A 26,085-nucleotide genomic window follows, 5' to 3' on the forward strand; every position below is an offset into this window, starting at 1 on the left:
GGTTATTATGACTGCCAACTCTCTAAAGAAAAAAATAAAAAAATCGTATTTCCTTTCCATATATATATTGCAAGTTTAAGAACCTACACATTTGGGAATTCCTGCCAAATCACTATTTTAATTATTATAAATATGTTAGAGATTCTAACTAGCGAGCAAAATAAATACGCTAGTCCATCAGGTGGAATGTAAGATTGCTGTTCAAACATTTTACACATTTGTAATTATTACGGCTATTACTACTGGAATAGGGTTGAGCTAGCACTTCACCAGCGCAGCATCTTTCAGGATTAGTCTTGATAGGGGACCACGGCAAACGTGTGGTACAATGGCTCAGAGCCCTTGTACAGCAAGGTTAGAGTAATACTTGAGAGACCTTAGGAATAGTCCAGCTAAGCCTAGCCCAATCTGAGCTGCGCAACAGTCAACAAGGGGAAGCAACTCATGTCTAGTTTACAGAAATAATACAGTTCTCAAAACTCAGAAGAATCCCAGTTTGTTTTTGTAACAGGCTTGTCCCTGTTATACAGGGTATGTGTTAGAACGTGCCCTCTACTGAAAAGAACTTCACTTGATTACCACAGGGAGTCAGCTGAGAAATGGTATTTGTCATACTGGTGCTAGACAAGAGTATCTGTCAGTTGAACATATTGTCCAACTATAATACTAGCTGCTCTTTACCAACTGAAATCTGTCTTTAAAACTGATATATAAACAGTTATTTCATCTTAGCTAAAAAAAACCTTTTTTCACAAATCTAACATACTAAATTACATAAGAACATGGAGATGTTTTGGTTTGCTTTTTAGAATGCAATAGTGTTGGTCTCTCTCTGCACTTTGCTCATTTCCCAGGAATAGGCCAGTTTGTTCTCAAATTAAGAAGAATCTCAACATCCTGTTGAGCTAATTTGTAAATTCCAAGTTCATTTAATGCTGCCATTGCAGTGGGCTGATTTGAATTCAAGATGGTTCCAGTTCTGTTTTCAGCGGCTGACTGTAGTACATCCTTCAAGAGCAGAGCTGAGCCGACATTTAAGTTCAGTACAATACAAGCCTCCTTTATGCTGTGGAAGAAAACAAGGACATGGTAGTTTCAAACTCTGGATCTTCCCTAAGAGTCATGCAACCAGTTCCTTCACCAGACGGGGACTTCAGGCTTGTTCCTCAAACAGAAGTCCTTTATGCCACATAGAAAAACATTTGAAACCGAGAAAACTTTAAAAAGCTGATATGGCACAGGGATACTCTGCTACACAGAGGGAAAAAAAATCAAATAGCTCACTAAAACACAGTGCTTTGGTTCCCAGACAAGAAATGGGGAGTGTGTCTCACCATTAACTCTGCACAAAAGTGAGGGGAAACACACTATGCTTGCAGGAGTGCTGTCTTCCAGTTAATTGGGTGAGAATTATGATATTATGCATTCAGTTTCTTATACCCTGAAGTTGTTCCCAGAGTATTCCTCAGTAGTAATCTCCTACTATTAATGGATCTGTTTTATACTGTTGTGAAAGAATTCTTTTAGATACAGGAGCACTGCTAAGGTTTAAAGCAAAGGTGGGCGGCCTGTGGGCCACATGTGGCCCTTGGAGGCCTTGAGTGCTGACTGCTGCAAGTGCTCAAACCTCTGAATCCCTCCCCCCGCACTGCAAACCCACCACTCAGTTGTTCCGCAGGCTCAGGGAGCAACAGGATTGTGATGGGCAGGCACATGGGAGTAACCCTTTTCATGCAGTCACCCTCTCCATCCAACCGGGGAGTGATCGTGCTCTTCCCAGCTGCACATACTGAGATAGAGAAGGGATCTGCCTTTCTCCACCATAGCAGGGAGAGTCTTTCAAAGCCAGGAATGCACTGCCTGTCCCTGGCTTGATGTTCACTTTCAAAGGGATCTCAGTGCACCAAAACTATGTGCGTCTGTGTTGGGGGGTGGGAGGGAGAGGAAGAGGGAAGGTTGCGCACGTGTACATATGCACACATGCACACGGGCCACCGCCACTGCCAGGTGTGGCCCTCAGTGGTAAAAAAGTTGTTCGCCCCACATTTAAAGATTTTCCTCTCAGGAAACTGCTCAGAAAATAATGGGGATGGGGGAAGAAACCTCGCAATCCCTTTTCTCATGAAAAAGAAAATATTTTTTCTAGTATTTAAGTTCTGAAATAAATGATACCTTGAGACATGCTTACTTACTGTTTGAAATAATTATCTGGCCGCTTGCAGTAATGTGAAAATAAAGGGAAAAGATTCCTTGTCATGTCAAACTGGAGTTGTGCTGCTCCTCCTTCATTGAAGTGATTAGCCAGAATTATCTATATATAGTAAACCAACAACAGGTAAGTTCTATTAAAAATGACTAGCATATTTATTGTTATAGCACTGGTGACACACTATAGATACTTACTTCCTGATAAATCAGCAAATCCACCTTCTCTGCAAGCATTTGCCAGAATATTTTGAACAATGGATAACAAAGCTGCTGCTCTAGTTGTAGCAGCTCGTCTCTCAAGGTTAGTAGCAGTGGACAGGCAGTGCTTGATAGGGACATTACTGCCTGTTCTGACTGGGATGGCAAAGAGAGCCACCTAAATGAAACAGAAAGTCATTCCAAAACAGCTCAAGGTCCACCATCACGAATTCGAAGTTTGCCTAGGTGTTTTAACATTGATATTATTACCCCTGCATAAGATCTGTTTCAATTTGTAACTTCCAAATGAACCTGTTATCCCAACAATGGGGAAGGGGTCACAGCTAGCTCAATGCTGAAGCCCAAATTCAATTAAAAGCTCTCTCAAGGAGTAGAGTTGGGAAAGAAATAGTTAATACTTTAGTCACTGCCTGTGCATGGACTGCATTTGCCACTGGCATTTGGATCGAGGTCTCTAACTGGGTAGGAACCTATGCATTCTCCCCCGGCCCCCCTATGTTATCTACATGGCTCTCACTCAGGGTGAGGACTCCTAGCACTAACGAACAAAAGGCATTGTGCTGGCATTCTATCTTTTATTCCTTAACTGTTTTTTTGTGGTAGAAAAAAAAACTGAAGAAGCCGTGGGAAAACACAGGATGGCTACAAACTGAAGATGACACTGTCTGGATAACCTCCCCCACCCTAAAATTCTCCCAGCCTTGCCTGGAAGCACTGTTAGTAAATGTGAGATGAAAAGCTTCTGGCTAAAGAGTGTATGTGAAAATCATACTTACACTGGGAGGGTGGTGGGAAGAGGAGGTCTTAATACACACATTGCTAGGTCATAAGACCACAATGACTTGCTTAAAATAAAAGTAGAATCATGCTGGGTTTTTAAATAAAAATATCCACAGCTTTATTTAACTCTCTTCTTGAACACTAAAGCAGTTCTCAAGAGCAGTGTTAACAGAACTTTATGTGTTCTAAAGCAGTAAAATTCAATTCACACAACTATACTCAGGTCTTTTTCCACTGAATATCCTGTGGTAAAATGACATTGGGTTGCTTAAATGGTAAAATTACATCTTCAAAGGCACTAGAACACAAGAGGTTTTCATGACATAATAAACAGCTGTTTTACAACTACAATCAGTTTCACAACATGTGAGTACTGGAGAGGAAACTTATCCCTGATTACACTTCCAATGTCAAAAATAGCCATGCAGATCGCCCCTTTCAGGATAAAACTGCTCTGAACAAAATTTACAATTCCATCAGATGCGTTCTGTGGGTCTAGGCTTTATAAAACTGTTACTTTATAAAATCTAAAAGAGTATGGGCTATCATGTTCATCTTTTAATTCACTTTTTCCTCTGACTCTCCTCTTCCAACCTGTACATATGAATCAAAAGTTTGCTATTAGAAGAAACAAAATGTTACCTTTCTTTTTTGTACATCTTGGCAGCATCTTTGACCTCCCTGAAGACATGATCTACTTGACGAGTCAGCATATCATGTTTTAGTCGCTCTAGAAGGTTAATCATGTCGTCAAAGACAGAGCTTTCCATAGAAGCCAGTTGTCCTAGCTGTAGCTTATTGAGTGCATTACTATCAGCAGAAACTTCCAGTACAGCCTGCTGAAGCTGTAAGAAGAACTACACAGACATTAAGATCCAACTATAAACACTGCCACTAAAGAGGATTGTCAAATATATAGTATGATTATATATAGTAACATATATAGTTCCAACTGTGGTCCCCTAAAATTACAACAGTTTAATTGTTGTGTTTTGAAAACATGTAAAGGCACAATCCTATGCATGTTTAGACAGAAAAAAGTTCTGCAAGTCCCAGCATTCCATAGCCAGCTGTGCTTGAGAACTTCTTTTGTAGGACTTTTTCTGTCTAAACATGCATAGGATTGTACCCTAAATTACTGTTTTTCCAAAGTGAGGGAGTGTAGATTGGTGTTAGAGCACATGCTTTGCATGCAGAAGCTTTCAGGTTCAATCCCTGGTACCTCCAGCTTAAATAAAAAGATCAGGTAGCATGACATGAAAGATCTCTGAGAACTGGGAGAGCCCCCGCCAGTTAGAGTACATGAGGAATGGGAAACATTTCCCTGCTAAGAGCCACATTCCCTCAGAGGAAATCTGTCATGTGTGGAATGCCAATGGTGGGTGCGGGCAGAGCCCCCCCTCCCTCCCACACACACAGTCCTCCCTGCCCCCGCCCCCAAGATCCTGAAATATTTAAAATTTAGTTTTAGTGATCTCACTTGAGACAGAGTGTGGGGTGGTGATCTTAAGGTCACCACCATCTCTCTCACACCATCTCTCCTGTCCATCCACCCCCCACCCCAGTCATTCTTCTACACACGCATGCATGCATGCACACACAAAGGGAACCCAAAAGGGTTGTCTTGAAAGCAAGGGAAACACCGGTGTCCCTGCCTGCAGAGAGAAAACCACCCCTATCCTGCTGAGCCAGGTCACCATTTGAAAGTGCAGATCTGCAATTTCAAAGTGCTCTGCTTTCCGTGCCTGAACAGGGAAGAGACATTCTCTCTCTGCTTGAGTAGGAATGCCTTTTCCCTATTACTCAGAGCAGTTTCCCACCGATCAACTCAGCAGCACGATTGTGGAAAGGAGGCCAATGAAAAACCTGCCCAGAGAACTTTGGTTATTGGCCAGGTTAAAAGGATAGTAAAGATGTTCCCCTCCCCTACACTGTTCAGCTGATTGGCAGGGAACAACTAAGCAGAAAGGAAGCAGAGGCTGCGGAGCAGCAGGGTTCTGGGCACGATGCCTTTTCGCTGCTGCAAATTGGTGGGAAGGGATGCTGCAGGCTGCATAAAATTAGGCAGTGGGTTGCATGTGACCAATGGGTTCCCAACACCTGGAGTAGACACTATTGTCTGCCATGAATGTGATATAAGACAATTAGTTGAACGTGGTATAAGGCAGCTTCCCATGCTCACATATCAGTTGTATCTGAAATTGGAAGTCTCTTAACTTTACCAATGAGTATGAAAAGCAGTTCTATACTGTTATGAAATGGTGGTAGTTTTGCATCTTGAAATGTTTAAATATAGTTTTAGTAATCCACAAATGGAAATTGTAATTATGAAAAATTACTTACAACATTGTCAGCCCAGTCTGCTAGTACAGTTGTTATGTAGTTGACAGCATTTAGGATTGCACAGTACCGGAAGGCCAAAGGTGCTCTGGTCTCCTCCTTCATAACCTGAGTTAGTCGTATTCTGAAGTCATCCACCAACTCTTTTTGCAACTCTAGGAATTGTAGCTTTCTAGCAGCTATAGGAAGATGTTTATACCTATCTGTGCAGAAAATTGCAAGAAACTGGGTATTTTAATTATTTTATATTTTAAAGGCTCATGTAATAGCTACATTTTAACAAAATATCCATCTCTAAAGATGGATCTTCCTACAGGCTTACCTTTACTTCATTCTATTCAAGTAATGGGAAAGGCCTACAGAAAACAGCTTACAATGTGCTCATACGTTTTGCACTCTTGGGTGTATGTATTTCACATGTTTACTACATTTTATAGTCTCTCTGCTGTCCCAGATAAGGAGCATTTTTAACAACTGCATTACAGGCTTGGAACCTGTTCAGTAGAGATACGCAGGCCAGCTTTTCCCCACCACCAGGGGCTGCATATCATTGGTGCATGAGGGGTAGAGTCAGCAGGGGACACTCCCTTTTCTCTCTCTGTCTCTCTCTAACAGACACTTTCTGGAAAGGTTTTGTGGGAGGGTGCGGGGGATACCCGGCTGTTAGTCAGTGTATAAGTCAGATGATTTTATCGATAAATAAATAAAATCACTGAAGAGAAGAGCCAGAAAAAGTTAGAGGACAGTTGAAAAGGAGTCTGGGACATCAGGGAGATGAGCTCCAAATCTTATTTATTAAAAAGAAATACCATGTCTTCATTTTGGGGGTTCTACTTGGCTTCCATGGCAGTATGAGGAGAGGATTCTCTTCCTCTCTGGCCAGCACAGCAGGCTGCCAAGGATCACAGGGCCAAAGCGGGGAGGTTGGGGCCAGACTGGATTGCACCACGACTGGCTGTTCCTGAGCTCTCTTCTAGAACATTACAGATCAACACTGACCACTAACTTAATAAAATAGGTATCAATCTAAAAATACAATGGGTTGGATCCAGAGGAAGTTTGTCACTCTTTAGACCTGTTGAAATCAATACAACTTAAGTTGGTCATGGCTAACTTTCCCATTAATTTCAATGGGATTAAGGCCACAACCCTCTATACACTTACCTGGGAATAAAGCTCACTGAACCCAATGGGACTCACTTCTGAGTAGACATTTATAAGATTGTACTCTAAAGCGTAACTAATGTCATCTGGATCCAGCCCATTGATGCTGCTCCGCATTATTCAAACTATTATATTTCATACACTTGAAACTCAATAGTAAAAATTAATAGTATTGCTTAGTATATTTTAGGTTTCTGAGAATTCCTGGTGTCCTTTTTTATGTAAATTACTTCAGCAATAACTGCCAAATGTATCCATGCTGACAATTAGCTAATCATCTGTGGATATAAAAGTTTGATAATTACCTTTTGAATTACTCACTGGAGCACAAAATAAGAAATATCAACAGGAACTATATTTATTTGTTCAAATGCAAATCCCATTCCATTTCTACCTGTTATTTCTTTGATGACACCATAGCCACTGACATGATGTTGATTTCCTTGCTGAGTATATGTTAGAATTATTCTAGAGCCAAAGCCAAATGCCAGAAAGCTTATAATTACCTGTGATAACCAGTAGCAGAGTCATAAAGGTTTCAGCACAGTCTGGGACTTTCATTTCATCTACATCAGTGATATCTTTATACTGTGATATCCAAGCAGCTTCAGATGAAAGCATAGAGTCCATCTTTTGAAGAGCAACTGTCAGGCACACAAAACCAATAACGAATTTAAATATTTAAATACAACTCTCCTTAGTTCTCTTGGTATACAAAGGTTCTTCTCAAAAGCAAATTGTGCCTTTTAAAAATAAATCTGAGAAGAAAACACACACACTCCATATCAAATACAGCAATTTCAAGTCAAAGTTAAGATGATGTTTCAACTAAAGGTCGATTTAACAGAAGGAACCTTACTAATGCCTACAAATACTAGCACTTCTATCAAAATAGCACTTCTATCAACAACTGCCTGGAATTAAATGACCTTTCTTATAACCATAAAATCCCACAACCAACTATTATCAGAACTACTATTTCCTTTATGCTTATACAAATGTATTAGCCACAGTTAAACTATCAATATTTCTGTGCACCAATTTTTTTTTGCAGAAAGTCCTCTGTATGGTTTTTATTATTCGAATTTCATTCTTTGCCAAAACTGCATATGTTACATTAACTGGATGTCTGTCAAGTTCAAATTCAGTCTGAGAAATTGGTGTGTCTATGACAAACCTGAAGAAGGGGAAGCAATAACTCTTATAGCAGGTTGCTTTTGCTATTATTGTTTCTTCTCTACTGCCTGATGAGGCTCAAGAACAGCAGTGAACAGAACAATACTCGGGCGGAGAAATGAACACAGATCTGTCAAGAAAACAAAGGCCGCCTTCCCATCTCTGGTGGTAAGGTCTGTTCTTGCCTCCGCTACTCCCTTCATCAGGACTTTGCTCTGCAGTAGAGAACAAATTTCGAAGTGCTCATATTCTGCAGCAGTGTGCCTTTTGGCAAGCGCAGCACTATCCTAGAGTTGGTTTCAGTGGCTGAAGATCCATCTAACAGTTTTAATTAATGGATACTGGTAACCACCCTAGCCCCATCATAGTGAGGTGGGTTCTTCTGTGCTATCGTTGAAGACAACTAATATTATTGGGCTATACTCTGCCCTCTAATGGCCACAATTAGGCCCCCTGACTAGAAAACAGGTTGTGCCCTCCAGTAAGCAGTAAGGCAGCCTTCTCCAACTTAGTTCTCCAGATCTATTGGACTACAACTCCTACAATCCCCAACTGGAGGGGGCGGGGCAGAGAATGGGAACACTGCACTAGGATTTTATCGCACATATCTACACCCCTCTCCCCATCAAAAGACTCAGACCCAAGCAGCAGTGATAAGTAGTATGGTGAGTGGCCACTGCAGAAAAATGGCACACATTGGGTAGGATCCAACATTAGTTCTACTTAGAGTAGACCCACTGAAATTAATGGGACTTAAATTAGTCATGACTAACTTGTCCTATTCATTTCAATGGGTCTACTCTAAGTAAGACTAACATTAGATACTACCTTGTATTTCCCATCCCATATGCAAACCTTTTGGAACATAATTTTACAGTCTCTAGTCCCATGACTTGTTCATACTCCATGCAATTATTCCCCAAAGTAAAAGGGTTGTGAATGTTTTAAAGTAAATCACCCCAGAGCATCTTACATTTTCTTTCCACAGTTAACCATCTTTGAAAACAGGTTTCTTCTGATAAAATGTGCATACAGCTGGGAAAACTGCTGAGATATCCATGAACACTGTAGAGCTCTCTCTCAAACAGAAGTAACTCATCCACCAGATGACAGAAGAGGTTGTCATCATACAACAAGCAAGGAATATCAGCAGCCAACTTCTCCAGGATCAGCATCACCAAATCTCGGGAAAACTCCAGCTTAAGAAGAGGCAAAGAGCTCAATTATGATGAAAAGTGCAGATATGGGTATGCTGGATTTACTAAGATAATGGTTATCAGTATATTAAGAATGTAGGTGCTTACCCTTGCATTCACTGCAGAGCCTGCCTTGTCCAATATTGGTTGGATTTTGTCTTCAAGAAACTTAGCATGATTTCCAATCCACATGAGCACCTGGGTTAGGTACCATTCAGGCTTTTGAGGAAGGAAAACGAAAAGAATCATAAGACATGTGAGAAAAACAAGCAGCATATTGCTAGGTCAAAGATAAAATATTTTCTCCTGGATCACAGCATCATACTCTGTGTGAGCATTCATCACATTAGAGTCCACTGGGCCCATTCTCCTTCAACAGCCCTCCACACTGAACCCAAAAATCGCTTTCCCCAGCCCCAAATTAAGAAATGGATTATGCTTTGACTGGGAAACTGCTAAATGGGAAAGGGTTTGATAAAGATCACATATGCATAGGCAAGAACTAGACCACCTGAGCCACAGACCCATAGACACTGAGAAAATGGGGTGTATCACAGGTCAATGCAAAACAGCAAAAATCCAGATCTAGGTAGTCTAATATGTTGAAAGTTATTTATTTAAAAGGGCATAAAATAACATTTGACTTTAGTTACATTTAAAAGATGTGCAGAATTTATTATTAATTTCAAAAATTTGTATACCACTTTCCAATACACTTATCAAAGTGGTTAACGTAATAACATAATAAAATAATCTGTGCTCAACAAGAAACTAACTATACTGGCTGGGTCACACCTCAGGAAACCCTGTATAAAGAGGTAGGTCTTAAGCAGGTGTCTAAAGATCAAAACTGTAGCTGCCGGTCTAAAGTCAACGGGGAGTATGTTCCAAAGTGTGGGTGCTGCAATACTAAATGCTCTACTGCAAATCCTTCTTGGCAAACCTCAGGAGCATGTGGCACTCTAAGAAGTTGTGTCGCCCCTGGCCGTGGGTGTTGAGCTCTTAGGTTAGAGGTGCCAAGATAGTGATAAATCAGACTCAAAGGTTTACTTACAAGGAGTACTTTATTGGGTTACAGCACACAGGCGTACTGTAAGTGATCCAATGGCTGGATCAGACAGCTCCTCTGAAGCCCGAGCCACTGGGTACAATGGGTCTTATACTCTACAGGTTAGCAATAAGCAGCGTTTCAGCAGCATGCACCCCTAGCGTTCATTCTCAGCGTAGGCTAACAGCGCTTGGTTCTCAAGCATAGCCACCTGCAGCTTTAAGGTAAACTCTGCTTCTCAGGCACAGCCTGATAAGGCTTCCTCCTCATTAGCAACAAATGTCCTGAGAAGGCTGTTATCAGCCCTTTGAATCATCTTCACATGCTCAGAGGCTTACTAGCAAGGGAATTGCACCAATAATGAACGTAAGCAAGCATTATGGATCTCTAGGCCCCTCTAATACTATAAATGACTTGGCTACGGTCCTGGGGCCAATACAGAAGTGCTCCATCTGAGGATCACAAGGACTGGGCAGAGACATAAGAGTGGGGCAAGTGTAATCACCCAGAACCTCTGCGCTCATTGGCTGGCACACTGTAATGCAGGAGAAGGTTCACCCCTTTACTGAGTAATGGGTAGGGCACTGTTTGTATATTTTTTTTCCATACAGCCCTGTAAGCTCAAAATTCAAGGACAGGACCAGGAACATCTATGAACGGGCCCCCAGAAGTCCCATTCCACCCACCTGAACAGATCACAGCCTTTGTTAATATACCTTTCTAAAAGACTGCTTTTATTATTTTAAAAATGATTTGAATATCACCACCATACCTTGCTTAAAACATTTGTTTGTCTATTCCCTGTGAAATGATACTTGAATCTTTTCTGAAGAGGAGCAAGCATGATCTGCATAGGTAATATAATAGGTGGAGTTGGAGGAAGAATGTACTTTTCTGGAAGCTGCTTTGGTTTGGTTAATAGTTCATCTCTGTGATTGTTTTCAAGAGTCAAAGTAAAATACCTTATGGATATTGTACTGTAGATGTGGGTCCACAGCGAGCCCTTTCAGTGAGCAAAAGGCATTTCGCCTCACACAACATGGTGTTATCTCTCTGAGTTGCGCGAGTTCCCCCTTCCAGCCCCCTGACCCATATCACACGCAATGCCGGAGGATACCCATAACCCTCAGGGCTGGCTTTTCAGGAGACACAAAAATTGTACATTTGAGAGATGATTAAGCCCACCGCACAAGTGGCACTCTAATCACGCTTCTCTTGATCCAAGCCATAAATACTTAAAAAACAACAACATGGAGAATCCTGAGTTCTGACAATTTAAAGTAGTACTAGAGTTGGAGTCATACCAAGTTTATCACACTTAGGTCCTGTTGAAATCAATGTGACTTAAGTTAGTCACAATTAACTTTTCACATTGATTTCAATGGGACCCAAATGTGACTAATGTTAGCATCTTAAAGTCCTTTATTTGAAATATCAGTATATTTATTCACTGCATATTACAAAGGATACAACTGCAAATTGTGTACCTTAGGCTACTGTGGTTTTACATACTTTAGTGCAGTGCAGTGCAATGCACCACATACTGTAATAACATAACATTTAAAAATTTTGGTCAGGCCCAATGACTAGCCTAGAGACACCTGATACAGCAGCGTTGCTAAGGCGAAGCAGGTGTCAGCCTGATCTGTTTCTTGGACAGGAGATCACCAGGAACCATGTAAGAGCAGGATCTATCTATCATATAAACAAAGCAAACCAAGGTTATTTTGTTTTTTAAAAGTATATTGGTTAAAGCAAGGCATTATTTACATATCTAGCAGAGCAAATACCAACTACACGGGATGCTTATAATGGCCTTTATTAATAATCTAAGGGTTATACATAAGGAGGTTTTACAAGTGCTTTGAAATGTGTGAACATAAGCAAAGGCTTTGGCGGAGTTCACCTATCCTTCTGAGCAACAACTGCTCCTTCCCATTTGCCTGTGCTGAGGTGAATAACGTGAGGAGCTCTGTGAAAACCTCTGTTGCTGTTCACTGAGAAGGGGATTTAAAAACACACACCTCGCCCTGGGCTTCCATGGGAGAAAGCATAAGTGTGAGGTGCGCAATCTCCATGCAGGGAAAAATTTCACAGTCAATTTCTGCAGATGAAGGCACAGGAGAATGTCAGGCTGTTTTTTTCTGGTCATTGGTGACCCTAGCATTCCATAATAATTAACATATCACAGAATTATCCTGTTTCTTTGGAGTTTAGGCACATGCCAGCTTTGGAAAGGAAGACTTTTTTTTTTTTAAAGGATACGAAGTCTGCAATTTCAGAAGTTGAGAAAACAGCGTCTCAAAGTTATTGTATACCTCTAGGGCATGGGCGGGTGCAGCAAGCAAACTAAAAGGCTGAGACTGTGCTGGTCCAACAAATGGCCAATGAAGGTAAGTTAAAGTCTCTTCAAAATCACTGCAATAGAGGAGCATGTAAAATTACTATGACTCAGACATCCAATGCAAAAATAATTTGAGAACTACTAGTTTTATATACTACCTTGACAGTTTATCCTTCAAGATCTTGTGCCAAAATTGAACAGCAGATCTTACAAAAGTAAGAAGATGAGAACAAGATGACTCCTGAAGCTTGATGTCTAATTCAGCCATTGATGCTAGAGTAGTAGCGGCCTCTGGCACGTTGCTGGTCATAAGATATTGCTGAATATTGTCACTAGAAGCGAAAAATAAACATCTGCCTAACGTGCAAAGACCTTGCCTGATTTACCAAGTGCTTAACAATGCAGTTGATGGTGTGAACATAATCAGATGTAACAAAAAGAATCAGCATAAAAACATTTAAATGGTGAACAGTCACATCTGCTGGCAGGAGTCAAACAAAAACTGAGATAAAAATGCATTTAAAATAATTTTTAGAACCATTAAAAACAAAGATCTATCCCCCCATTGTTAAAAAGGCACAAGCCAACACATGATACCAAGCTACTTACACAAGCCATAGAAATTCAAGTGTGCCATAAAGTGATATGCTATTTCTGCCATCCTATTGAACCCAACTCACAAGGTCCCACGCATTCTTACTTTTGTCCAGTAAACTAATATTTAAAAATACATAGTGCTTTTATTTATTTAAAATAAACAAATCTGCACTGGGTAACCATTTATAGGCTGCTTTTCCATAAGCTCAAATTAGCTTACAAACAGATAAAATACAATGTAAAATCCTAGAAAAGCCATACCCAAACTGAAATAAAAACAAGAGAACTTCACAGAGTGCACTTACTTCAAATTTACCCAGCTCTTAGCTAGGGATGCTGGAGAAATCCGCCATGGACCCCAATGAGGTCACAATTTACATATAACTAAACACTTTACAGCTGCAAATGGTATAAAATACACTAATTATGGCCGTAATTTGCCCAAGATATACTAATTGCGGCCATAATTGGCATATCTTGTCTGGTTTAAAGAGAAAAACAAACCATGCAAAATCTGGAGGACGTGACAGGGCTCCAGGGAAATCCACTGAGTCCCAAGGGGGCTGGATCTCCCTGAGATGGACCTCCCCCCGAGGCTGGGCATTGAGGGGTTCGGACATCCCTACTCATAGCCTCCAGTAGACAGGCCAAAATCTAGCTGAAAGAAAAATGTTTTGCAACAACCACTAAAATCAGCTAAACTGCTGCAAATGCACACTGCACAAGTAGATCATTCCTCAGCCATGAGGCCACTACTATAAAGGCCCTCCCGCTACCAACAGTGAGTGTTTTTGAAAGGGCTCCATGCATTTGCCTTTGTACCAGGGTACATAGGTATTTGGCGACTCTAAATCTTTCATCATGACCAAGGCATGTAGGATAATTAGGGATGCTATTTACCTTAATTCCTCTATTTGTGAAATCCATTTTAAATAAGCAAGGTGTCGTTCAACGTCTTTTATTTGACTTATCAATACACCAAGATCCTCCATCCATGGCTTTGATGTCAACAAGTGGTTATTAATGGATTCATACAAAAGGCTTTCGTTCTCTAGAAGTTGACTGAGAGATGTCTTAGAATCCTCTGCATTCTGTAAGGCTTTCTGAATTCTGTTGGGAACTTCAGGTGAAACTGTAAGTACCTATATGAAAGAGTAATAGGCATCTATTCCTCCTATGACATTTCCATTATGCAGCACAAAATGTAACAATTTGGCCCAGTTCCGACTTACAACTGAAACTACGGGTTTAAATGTCAGGAGGGAAGTCTGACATTTGATTGCGCACACAATCAATATGTACACCTCTTGTGTACATATTTTCCCTGACCTGGGAATTTTAACCCTGGTAACAGCCACAAGTAACAAAACCAAGTGGAGGACTGGAGAGACATTCATGAGGGAAAGGAAAACAGTGGGGGAAGCACTGCAGTCTGGCAGCCCAATCCCTAAGTCTTCATTTCAATTGTGTCTGAACTAGCCCTTAGTCTTTGATCCAACTATGAAAAGCTACAACAGGGAAAAATGAACTTAACCCATAATAAGGCTCAGTACTTGAAGGCAAAAGGAGAAGGGGACAGCAGAGGATGAGATGGCTAGACAGCATCACCGATGCAATGAATATGAACTTGAGCACACTCCGGGAGAGAGCGCAGGACAGGAAGGCCTGGCGTGCTATGGTCCATGGGGTCACGAAGAGTCGGACACGACTTAACGACTGAACAACCACAACTATTCTGCTACACCTCTCAGAGTTTACTCTATTCCTGAAATTATCTCTGAAAAAGGGGAATCATTTGTCATAGTATTGCAGAATATACCTTAGATGGCTTATATCTATCAAATGCAGACAGCACCTTAAGCATAAACCCCTTTTTTTCTTGTAACAAGAGAAATACCATGGCTTATGAAAAGGTAGTTCAGTACATTAGGGTGTCATAGCGCAGTAGCTGCCAAACCATATCACGCAAAACACCTACGCAGTTTCTCCAATGTCTCCTTTAGTTTAGGAGAAGGTCTTGCTATGTAGATACTTATTCAGAGAAATACACTGCCTCACACTACTGGGGCAAACAAAAGAGAATGAACACATTCAAATGATGATATCTTGGCTTTAAAAGTTGAGATATGAATGAGGCTTTCAGCTGCGCATGCAGCCCCTTCACTCAAGACAGCAAACCAGGAAGTCTTCAAAATCCCATTTTGTCAGAATCAGGAAACTATAGTTAACAGCTTCAAAACAAGCCAGAATATTAAAACATGGTCTGAAGTTGTTTTAATAACCTGGCTTGTTTTGAAGCCATTAATCATAATTTCCCAGCTGAGACAAAATGGGAACCTATAAACTGAAGACTTCCTGGGTTGCTTGCTCCTGCCATGAAGGGAAGTGTGAAGGGGCTGTGGTGTGCAGTTAAGAAGGCTGATAATTACCAAACAACAACACTCAACCACCAGGCAATATTTCCCAAGTATAATATATATGTAAACTATCCAGTAATCTTTCCAAACACTGGAAACCCAAAGGTTAAGCCCTATGTGACTAGACTGAACAGAAGTGATTTGCTATGCAATCCTATGCAGGTCTACTCATAAATAAGTCCCACTGAAGTCAATGAAGCTTACTCTCAGGTAAGTAAGTACAGGATTGTGGCCTTAGTATATAATTAGAAAAGACAACAATTCCATGTTGAATGGGATTATGGGATAAATCTAATCTTGCTTTTGCAATGCAATCCTCCACAATTTACTTCGAAGCTAAGTCTCACTGTAGAACTTGCTCCCAAGTAAGCATGCACAGCCTTAATATGCTAGAACTAAAATAAAATGCAAGTATGAAATTGCTGAAAGATAAGTAACTGACAATGCAAGGCTATGCATTTTTACTCAGAAGTAAGCCTGACTGAGTTCAATGGAACTAACTCCCAAGTCAGTGTGTTTTGGATTGCCATCTAAGATCCTTTAGCGCCAATATATATGAATTAAATATTAAAAATGAATTAAATATTCTCTCTCTACACACACACACACACACACACACACACACACGAAAGAAAAGCAATTCAATCTGGAAACTTGTAACTGAAGTAGCACCATGATTTAATGTGATTGACAATGGAATAGAAGGGGAAAAAAAGTAGCGACTTAGGGCACAATCCTATGGGGATAGTCAGCCACCTCTGAACTTCTGAGGTGACGAACTATCCAATGGAGGGTGGGCGAAGCGTGGAGGGGATCCTCTCCTCCATGCTCCAGCTACCCTGCATTTGTGGCTAGACGGCCGATTTCGGCCATCTAGCCAGGACACCTTGGGGGGGCGGGGGAGGTCGGATGGTGCATAGGAAGTGTCTTAACAGCACTTGTGCCGTCCCCTCCCCACCCCCAGGAATGCCCCCTTTTCAGCTGCTCCTGCGAGCACAGAGCTGGGGACGAACTGCACTGCCGATGATGGGGAGGGGCGGGGAGTCGGTTTTCTGGGAACCAACCTTGGAGCACTGGCTCCGAGCTCAGTTCCCAGAAACTGAAAACCAATTGCGCCCGTAATTAAAGAAAAGGAAGCCACAGAAGTATACAGGGACCTGAAACATACAGCACAAGAGATGTACCAAATACAAGGAAAAGGTCTGAACAATTAAAAAAAACACATTTGATTAGATGCAGTTTGGAAGGAATGGTGTAATCACATGAACCTCCAACTATACGGAGCCTACGCACAGTTCATAAAAGGGGGATTGTGCCTCGCCTGCCTCCCATCCATACATTGGCCATGATGTTTCCAGTGTACAGTATATAACATGCAGGCCAAATTGATGCAACTTAAAAACAAACAAACACAACCCCTCCCCAAAGCTGAGAGGTAAGAATCACACAGATTGGGCCGATATGCCTTGGACGCTATGCACGGAAGATATATTGACATTTTATTTCTAATATGTGAACACAAGCCAGGCCTTTGGGGCAAGAGTGATTCTGCTCCACACCACATGTAAAGGCAACACAGCTGGACAGCTGTATGAGCAGGATGCATTTTTGTCATGTATTTAAACCCCAGAGACATTTGCAACTCACCTGTTCTTCTAACTTTATTTTGTTTTCTGACAACTGTTCAATAAGTTGACCAAGCTTGCTTAATGAATCACAGTCATTTCCAACCTCCCTTTCTACAAATTCAGATACATAAAAAGGGATGTCACAGCTTTCTGGGTCTCTGGAAAGCCTCTCTTTTCCACTGTTAAGAGCTTCCATCTTAGTATCACCTGCAGTACTGAGTTTAAAAAGTTTATCGTTAAAGCCCTATGCAAAACCACTGTGAAACTTTTGCAAACACAAAGCCCACTCGAATTGAGATATGTGAACCAAACTTCAGTTCAGCAAAAAATATAAAATGCCAACAAAGGTATGCAAATTCCATTAAATAGGGAGCAAAAAGCTGGGAAACCCCTGTATGATTAAGGCAACAAAGGCATTTTCATGAGAAGCAGAAATCAGTATTTTCCTTCAGGTAATTATTTCACAGTGCCTCTTACACTGAAATATCATGATGTACTGGCCATTTCAATATGGGGAAATTCCCAATTAATGCAACATCATGAAATTGGAGTCTGCTCCTAATGATGTGGAGATAGTCCTAGTTTAGATCAGTTTACAGTTAAAGTGATCTCTGACTGAGTGCCCAAGGCAGAGCATTTGTTCTAAAGGAGGAAATGTGTAGCATTCCAAGAAGTCCCCTTCCTCTAGGATTGGGGAAAATATTCTAGCTGTAGCCAATGTCTCTCAGATTTCTTCCTCTGGCAGGAACTAGACCTCTTTCTGTATCCCCCCTAACTTAATTTATACAGGAGTGCATAAGTGGCATTTCTCAGGGCTACTGCTTTCCAATGTGGCTGGGACTACCCTTCCATTTGGAACCCCCTATGATTACTCTGGAATTGTTCTCTGAGGGTACTCACCAGACAGGTTGAGCTTCTTCAGGATCTTCTGTTTCTCCCCCTGGCTCTTCCTCTTTGCTAATCTCCTGCTGAGAGAAACAAAGCAGGAGTCAGCCTCCTTTGGCCTGTGTTCTGCACAAGCTTTCAAGAGCACTGAAAGCACTTCTCTGTTGCGGTCTTCCAGTCTCCATATATATTGTCTGCCTTCATAGGCAGACTGGAAGTGATATGACAGCAGGCGGCCAACCATCTTTCTTGCAATGGCAGCTATCTGAGAGTGTCAAAGATTCCATGCTTGGTGGGGTGGGGTGGGGTGGAAAAGAGTGTTCTGTAGTGCCCTCTGAGGATGCATCACTCTGCAGCTCTTCAGGGTGTGCAAAAAGGAATTCCCTGTGTATCTGGGAGCAGAACTTTCTCCATTACCTTTTTTAAAAACTATTTTTTAAAAAATATATAGATATTACAAAAACATCAACCTTCAAACAGACTGAAGAATAAATATCTTCACCAAATTACCAATTTATCAACAGTGGTTCAGTTTGCTAGAAAATTAAAGTTGATTTCTTCATAAGAAGCTTCATTGGTAGATAAAGCTTCACTCCACTATAGCATTTTGAAACACTGTCTTTAAAATAAGCTGGATGCTTTGACACCCAAATTTTTTTAAACAATTTAATCATGTTTTTAAATTTGGTTTGGAACATCCCCCATGTTTTTTTTAAGGAATGCATATTTGATCATTTGTAAACTGCTTTGAAAGCCATTTTGCAGAAAGATGGCCCAGAAATTCTATACATAAACATTTAATTTTTAAAAGTGAAAATACAGATTGAAAAAAATGTGTCCTGTAAGATCATAAGACCTTTGGATCATGTTTGGATTGAAGGGAGGGGGACACAAAGAAAAATAAAACAGATAGCATAAAAGAGACCAAAAAAATAAACACGGTCATTCTAACGGTGAGTGATAGCTTTTGTTTACCCAACAGCAGGATATTAGACAAAAATTGGACTCTAAAGTGAGGTTTGGAGAATATTCAAGTGTATTCCACTTTAATTAGTAACGGCTCAATCCTATGGTTACCAGAGAGTGCATCAAAGCCCACAGTGTTTTCAGATTCCCCCTCCCAAAGCCATAGAGACTACTATGGCTTCAAGAGGGGCACTTCACGATCCGATCTTTCCCCCATCCCCGCACAGCTCCCACAGAAAGAACCACGGCGCCTGATTTCTGAGGTTGCAAAAGCAGCCTCGGATGACTTCACAGAGGTTGAAAGGGGGGCGATTCTGGTGGGATGGGAGGGGCAAAGGGGACCAGGATATGCAAAATTCTATGGCCTCTCCAGCCCCACCCCCAGCAGTGCACCTCTTCTGAAGTAAGAAGTTAAAGAAGGAGGACAAAGTGGCCGACAAAAAAGTCCTACAACTCCCAGGAAGGCTGGCTAGGGCATGCTGGGAGTTGTAGGACATTTTTCCATCTAAACATGCATAGGAGTGTGCCCTTAATAAACATATGATTAATTAAAGGTGTCCCCAACCAGTCATGTCCGACTCTAGGGTGCGGTGCTCATCCCCGTTTCATCAGCCGAAGAGCCAGCGCTGTCCGAAGACGCTTCCGTGGTCATGTAGCCGGCATGACTGAACACCGAGGCGCATGGAACGCTGTTACCTTTCCCGCCGAGGTGGTACCTATTTATCTACTTGCAATTTCTTGCTTTCGAACTGCTAGGTTGGCAGAAGCTGGGACTGAAGACGGGAGCTCACTCCGTCACACAGCACTTGGGTCTCGAACTGCCAACCTTCCAGTCTGCAGTTCAGCGTCTTAACCACTAAGCCACCGCGGCCCCTTATGATTAATTAGCTAAAATGATAATCACTTTATAGCCCTGAAAATGAAATTAGTATTAGATATACATCTAGAAAATGGTATAGAGAACCACTGCAAGAAAAAAATAAAAATCACGTACCTCTCTAGAGATCAAAGTTGTGTCACTTTTGAGTTGTGCCATCTCAAACACAGCATACAATGAAGGGGGAATGTTCTGCAGCAAAAGGTGATTTGCATTTGGAATAATTAAAAAACAAGCACAATAATTTGACTCAACTGTCAAGTGTGCCAATATAAAAACATTGGCCAGAGAAATAGTTTCATATACATTTGCATACTTTTTGTAGCCAAAAATGCACGGAAGCAAAGTGTCTATCTTCATCTGTTCCACTTTCAATTGATGGGAGTTTCGGTGTTCATTGATAGGCAAGTAACAGAATGTTTAGATCTTTATCATTAGGAGCACTTGGCAATAATACAAGAGTAGGGCTTGAATGGGTTTCATTGGAGTGAATGCATATGCCTCATCACTGCTGGCTTTTAAAAAAACATCCCTGAAGACACATTTATTCCATTTTGCATTTGGTGCTTTAAAATCATTAGAAGCTGCTGTGTTTAACTTGTAATTGTATGCTCATGTTTTTGTAATACTGTAAGCTGCCTTGTGAGGGTAAAGGTAAAAAGGTAAAGGTGTCCCCAACCAGTCGTGTCCGACTCTAGGGTGCGGTGCTCATCCCCGTTTCTAAGCCGAAGAGCCAGCACTGTCCGAAGACACTTCCGTGGTCATGTGGCCGGCATGACTGAACACCGAGGTGCACGGAACGCTGTTACCTTTCCCGCCGAAGCGGTACCTATTTATCTACTTGCAATTTCTTGCTTTCGAACTGCTAGGTTGGCAGGAGCTGGGACTGAAGACGGGAGCTCACTCAGTCACGCGGCACTCGGGTCTCGAACTGCTGTCCTGCCGACCTTCCAGTCTGCAGTTCAGCATCTTAACCACTAAGCCACCGCGGCCCTCTTGTGAGGGTAGTATGCCCTTAAAGGTGGATAAAAAATATTTTAAATAAATAATGAAAATAACCATCATAATAGCATCTTGGAACTGCTGCCATGTTCTTCCCAACAGCTACCTTAATTTGTATTCCATGCCCTGTCAACAGCCACAGAGAACAATTGATAGCTATCCAGTATTTGAAGACCGCATATTTTGACAGATTTTTTCTGTCTAAACACGCACAGGATTGCACCCTAACTCGCATGTATATGGCTCCTTCCTTTGACCATCTCATTCTCTTTTTTCCTGGGCCTATAAGACACCAAGTTCTCTATTAGGACCATTCTACATTGGATAATATCCAGGTGTATGTGTATCGATGTACACCAGCATACACTGTCACATTTAAACATGGCTAGTTTTATTTTACTGCAATTAAGTGTGTTTGGCAGATACTCCAGTCAGTTGTGTAAATCACAAGCTTTCACAGTACATGGACTGAGGGAGATCAAATGCATGGGATAACTGCATTTCATCAAGATGGCACTAGATTGGACTTCCCCACCCCCACCAGTTCAGTGCAGTTGACAAGTACATGACAGTAAGAAATTACTTTACCCATCACCACATTTCTAGAATGGGAAATGCTGCACTTACAGCACAATCCTATGTACATGTACTCAGCAGGAAGCCCCAATGAGTTCAGTGGGACTGACTTCCAGGCAGGGCTGGCATCAAGTGTAGGCACAAATTGGGCACCGGCCAAGGGCCCAAACCCCAGGAGGGGCCCACTGCCAAGAGCCCCCTGGACTTGCTCCTCCTATTCACCATTGCAACCTGCTTGTTTACCTGCCACTTGCTCTGGCCCAGACAGTGGAGAGGAGGAGGAGCAATTGATGCCACTCCCTATTCGCTCACTGGCTCTTTGCCTGTCAAGCAAGCAAGCGGTAGCAATGATGAGAAAGAGATTGAGCAAGAGCAGCTGGTGACCATGGCAGTGGGAAGGCAGACTCACCAGCTGCATAAAGGCACTCAAAAACCCGGAGCCAGCACTGCTCCCAGGTAAATGTGTATGGGATTCCAGCCATAGGGAGTATCTGTTTGTAGTACAGACATTCAAATCCCCACTACACTCCCTCCCCTCCTGCTAGAGATCCTGTCACAGATGCCCTGCCCCCATCTCACATATGCCCTTTAGCCTGAAACATGGATATAGTGCCCCTTCATGGATCACTGCCTTGTTGTGGCGAAGGGGCTTGCGTAACTCAGTGAAGCCATAAGCTATGCCGTGCAGGACCACCCAAGATGGACAGGTCATGGCGGAGAGTTCTGACAAAATGTGGTCCACTGGAGAAGGAAATGGCAGCCCACTCCAGTATTCTTGCCAAGAAAACCCCATGGAACGTATCACAAGGCTAAAAGATACGACACCGGAAGATGAGCCCCTCAGGTCGGAAGGTGTCCAATATACTACTGGGGAAGAGCAGAGGGTATTTCCAAGTAGCGCCACAAAGAGTGAAGCGGCTGGGCCAAAGCCGAAAGGACACTCAGCTGTGGATGTGTCTGGTGGTGAAAAGAAAATCCGATACTGTAAAGAACAATATTGTTTAGGAACCTGGAATGTAAGATCAATGAATCAAGGTAAGCTGGAGGTGGTCAAACATGAGATGGCAAGATTGAACATCGACATCTTGGGAATCAGCGAACTAAAATGGACAAGCATGGGTGAGTTTAATTCAGGTGACCATCACATCTACTCCCGTGGGCAAGAATCCCTTAGAAGAAATGGAGTAGCACTCATAGTCAACAAAAGGGTGGGAAAAGCAGTACTGGGGTACAATCTCAAAAACGACAGAAGGATCTCAGTACGAATCGAAGGCAAACCATTCAACATCACAGTAATTCAAGTCTATGCCCCAACCACTGAGGCCGAAGAAGCTGAGGTCGATCGGTTCTATGAAGACCTACAACACCTTCTAGAACTAACACCAAAAAAAGATGTCCTTTTCATCATAGGGGATTGGAATGCTAAAGTAGGAAGTCAAGAAATCACCGGGATAACAGGCAAGCATGGCCTTGGAGAACAAAATGAAGCAGGACAAAGGCTAATAGAGTTTTGCCAAGAGAACACGCTGATCATAGCAAACACTCTTTTCCAACAGCACAAGAGGTGACTCTACACATGGACATCACCAGGTGGTCAATATCGAAATCAGATTGATTATGTACTTTTCAGCCAAAGATGGAGAAGCTCCATACAGTCAGTAAAAACAAGACTTGGAGCTGACTGTGGCTCAGACCATGAGCTTCTTATTGCAAAATTTCAGCTTAAATTGAAGAACGTAAGGAAAACCACTAAACCATTCAGGTATGACCTAAATCATATCCCTTATGAATATACAGTGGAGGTGATTAATACATTTAAGGGATTAGACCTGATAGACAGAGTGCCTGAAGAACAATGGACGGAGGCCCGTAACATTGTTCAGGAGGCAGCAACTCAATCCATCCCAAAGAAAAAGAAATGCAAGAAAGCAAACTGGCTGTCTGATGAGGCTTTACAAGTAGCTGAGGAAAGAAGGGAAGCGAAAAGCAAGGGAGAAAGGGGAAGATATATCCAACTGAATGCAGAGTTCCAGAGAATAGCAAGGAGAGACAAGAAGGCCTTCTTAAATGAACAATGCAAAGAAATCGAGGAAAACAACAGAATGGGAAAGACTAGAGATCTCTTCAAGAAAATCGGAGATCTCAAGGGAATGTTTTGTGCAAAGACGGGCATGATAAAGGACAAAGAAGGCAGGGACATAACAGAAGCAGATGAGATTAAGAAGAGGTGGAAAGAATACACAGAAGAACTATACAGGAAAGATCTGAATGTCCCTGATAGCCATGATAGTGCGGTCACTGAACTTGAGCCGGACATCCTCGACAGTGAAGTCAAGTGGGCCTTAGGAAGCATTACTAACAACAAAGCTGATGGAGATGACAGTATTCCAGCTGAGCTATTTACAATCCTAAAAGATGATGCTGTTAAAGTGCTGCACTCAATATGCCAACAAATTTGGAACACTCAACAGTGGCCACAGGACTGGAAAAGGTCAGTTTACATTCCAATTCCAAAGAAGGGCAATGCCAAAGAGTGTTCAAACTACTGTACAATTGCACTCATTACACATGCCAGCAAGGTTATGCTCAACATCCTACAAGCTAGGCTTCAGCAGTATGTGAACCGAGAACTACCGGAAGTAAAAGCTGGGTTCCGAAGAGGCAGAGGAACTAGAGATCAAATTGCCAACATTCGCTGGATCATGGAGAAAGCAAGAGAATTCCAGAAAAACGTCTATTCTGCTTCATTGACTATGCTAAAGCCATTGATTGTGTGGATCACAACAAACTGTGGCAAATTCTTAAAGTGATGGGAGTACCAGACCACCTTACCTGTCTCCTGAGAAACCTGTACGAGGGTCAAGAAGCAACAGTAAGAACCAGACATGGAACAACCGAGTGGTTCAAAATTGGGAAAGGAGTACGACAAGGCTGCATATTGTCACCCTGCTTATTTAACTTATATGCAGAGTACATCATGAGAAATGCCGGGTTGGATGAATCAGAGGTCGGAATTAAGATTGCTGGGAGAATTATCAACAACCTCAGATACGCAGACGATACCACCCTAATGGCAGAAAGTGAAGATCTAAAGAGCCTCTTGTTGAGGGTGAAAGAGGAGAGTGCAAAAGCTGGTTTGAAACTCAACATTAAAAAAACGAAGATCATGGCATCTGGCCCCATCACTTCCTGGCATATAGAAGGGGAAGAAGTGGAAGCAGTGACAGATTTTACTTTCTTGGGCTCCAAGATCACCGCAGACGGTGACTGTAGCCATGAAATTAAAAGACGCTTGCTCCTTGGGAGGAAAGCTATGGCCAACCTAGACAGCATAGTAAGAAGCAGAGACATCACCTTGCCGACAAAGGTCCGTCTAATCAAAGCTATGGTTTTCCCAGTAGTAATGTATGGCTGTGAGAGCTGGACTATAAGGAAGGCTGAGCGCCGAAGAATTGATGCTTTCGAACTGTGGTGCTGGAGAAGACTCTTACGAGTCCCCTGGACTGCAAGGAGGTCAAATCAGTCAATCCTAAAGGAAATCAACCCTGACTGCTCATTGGAAGGACAGATGCTGAAAATGAAGCTCAAATATTTTGGCCAGCTAATGCGAAGAGAAAACTCCCTGGAAAAGGCCCTGATGCTGGGAAAGATTGAAGGCAAAAGGAGAAGGGGACGGCAGAGGATGAGATGGCTAGAGAGCATCACCGATGCAATGAAGATGAACTTGAGCACGCTCCAGGAGACAGCGCAGGACAGGAAGGCCTGGCGTGCCATGGTCCATGGGGTCACGAAGAGTCGGACACGACTGAACGACTGCACAACAACATGGATATAGTGATAGCCACTAGTTCAGAGATCTGTTTTTTAAAAAAGAACCCCCCACCCGTGTGTGTGTGCGCGCGCGCGCGCAGAACAGGCCTCTCGATACCCATCGCGGCTAAAAGCTATTACAGCATCCCTGTTCAGAGGTAGCGTGTCTCTAAATGCAAGATGCTGGAAACAACGTTCAGACCACCCCACCCTGTTCAGGAGCGCCCGGAAGAAGCTGGCTGGCCTCTGCCGGGAACAGAAGGCTGGGTTAAATGGACCTCCGAGTCGGCCCAGCAGGGCAGCCCTTCCGCTATGAGGGAGGCGGCATTCCCTCAGCCCGGGCACCCCCACCACTGAGCCGCCATGAAGGAAAAGCCAGCCAGGCCAAGCGGCGGGGACGTGGCGTCCGCGTCCCCGCTCTGCGTCCTGGCCGCTTCCCCGCCCGGAAGCCTTAAGAGGCGTCGCGGGAACGTTAAGGGTATAACGGCGGGGGAGGGGGCGCGCGCGGAAAGACCACCGACCCATTCACCTGTCTGCAGGCCCAAGCCACGCCCCCTCCGCCGGCGCCGCCTCTGGTCGACGCGTCGGCAGCAGAGCACGAGAATCACCCCACACCGCCCCCGCTCGCGCAAGAAAGGGGCGGCAACGCCGCGGCGGCGAAAAGCAGGGCTGGCCCCGCCTACTCCCTGCCAGAGTCACGTGGCAAGCCGGCGCAGCGTTTATACGCAACCGCTCCCCTGGGCTGTCCGTGCGGAAGGGCGTCGCGGCGGAGTGCCCAGCTTCCGGGTTGGCGGTGGAAGCCGTCTTTCTGGCGGAAGTGGAAGCTGCTCACAGAGCGCAATGGAGAAGTCC

The 26,085-nt window shown here is 42.8% G+C and overlaps 1 protein-coding gene across 7 annotated transcripts; it reads right to left on the minus strand.

Annotated features, from left to right (window-relative positions):
• Positions 1-48: 48 nt before the first annotated feature.
• On the minus strand, positions 49-25,798 carry RINT1 (RAD50 interactor 1). 7 transcript variants are annotated; one of them, XM_084811432.1, is made up of 16 exons: positions 25,763-25,798; positions 19,963-20,037; positions 18,018-18,082; positions 17,137-17,332; positions 13,973-14,214; positions 12,634-12,807; positions 12,397-12,549; positions 10,904-11,060; positions 9,192-9,302; positions 8,861-9,086; positions 7,218-7,355; positions 5,551-5,750; positions 3,850-4,064; positions 2,404-2,584; positions 2,193-2,311; positions 49-1,066 (listed from the first exon to the last, which is right to left on the minus strand). In XM_084811432.1, exons 2-16 carry the CDS (start codon positions 20,002-20,004, stop codon positions 844-846), a joined length of 2,442 nt encoding a protein of 813 aa, XP_084667558.1. In that variant the 5' UTR covers positions 20,005-20,037; positions 25,763-25,798; the 3' UTR covers positions 49-843. The 7 variants fall into 7 exon arrangements, with proteins under 7 accessions (XP_084667558.1, XP_084667557.1, XP_084667560.1 ...); XM_084811431.1 differs by having other exon boundaries at positions 18,018-18,085; XM_084811434.1 differs by lacking the exon at positions 17,137-17,332.
• Between the last annotated feature and the right edge of the window lie 287 nt (positions 25,799-26,085).

The sequence above is a fragment of the Heloderma suspectum genome, chromosome 7 (genome assembly GCF_057233095.1).
Source record: "Heloderma suspectum isolate Gila_16-S chromosome 7, 16-S_ref, whole genome shotgun sequence".
Classification (NCBI taxonomy): Eukaryota; Metazoa; Chordata; class Lepidosauria; order Squamata; family Helodermatidae; genus Heloderma; species Heloderma suspectum.

What these genes read in the sequence shown, in the direction of transcription:
- RINT1 (XM_084811428.1), bottom strand. Translation starts at nt 20,205, where the DNA reads ATGAAGATAGACACTTTGCTTCCGTGCATTTTTGGCTACAAAAAGTAT. An exon ending in TTGAAGGATAAACTGTCAAG is followed by an intron (nt 12,550 to 12,633) that starts GTAGTATATAAA and finishes CCTCTATTGCAG; the next exon opens with TGATTTTGAAGAGACTTTAA. An exon ending in GCTCTGCAGTGAATGCAAGG is followed by an intron (nt 9,087 to 9,191) that starts GTAAGCACCTAC and finishes CCTCTTCTTAAG; the next exon opens with CTGGAGTTTTCCCGAGATTT.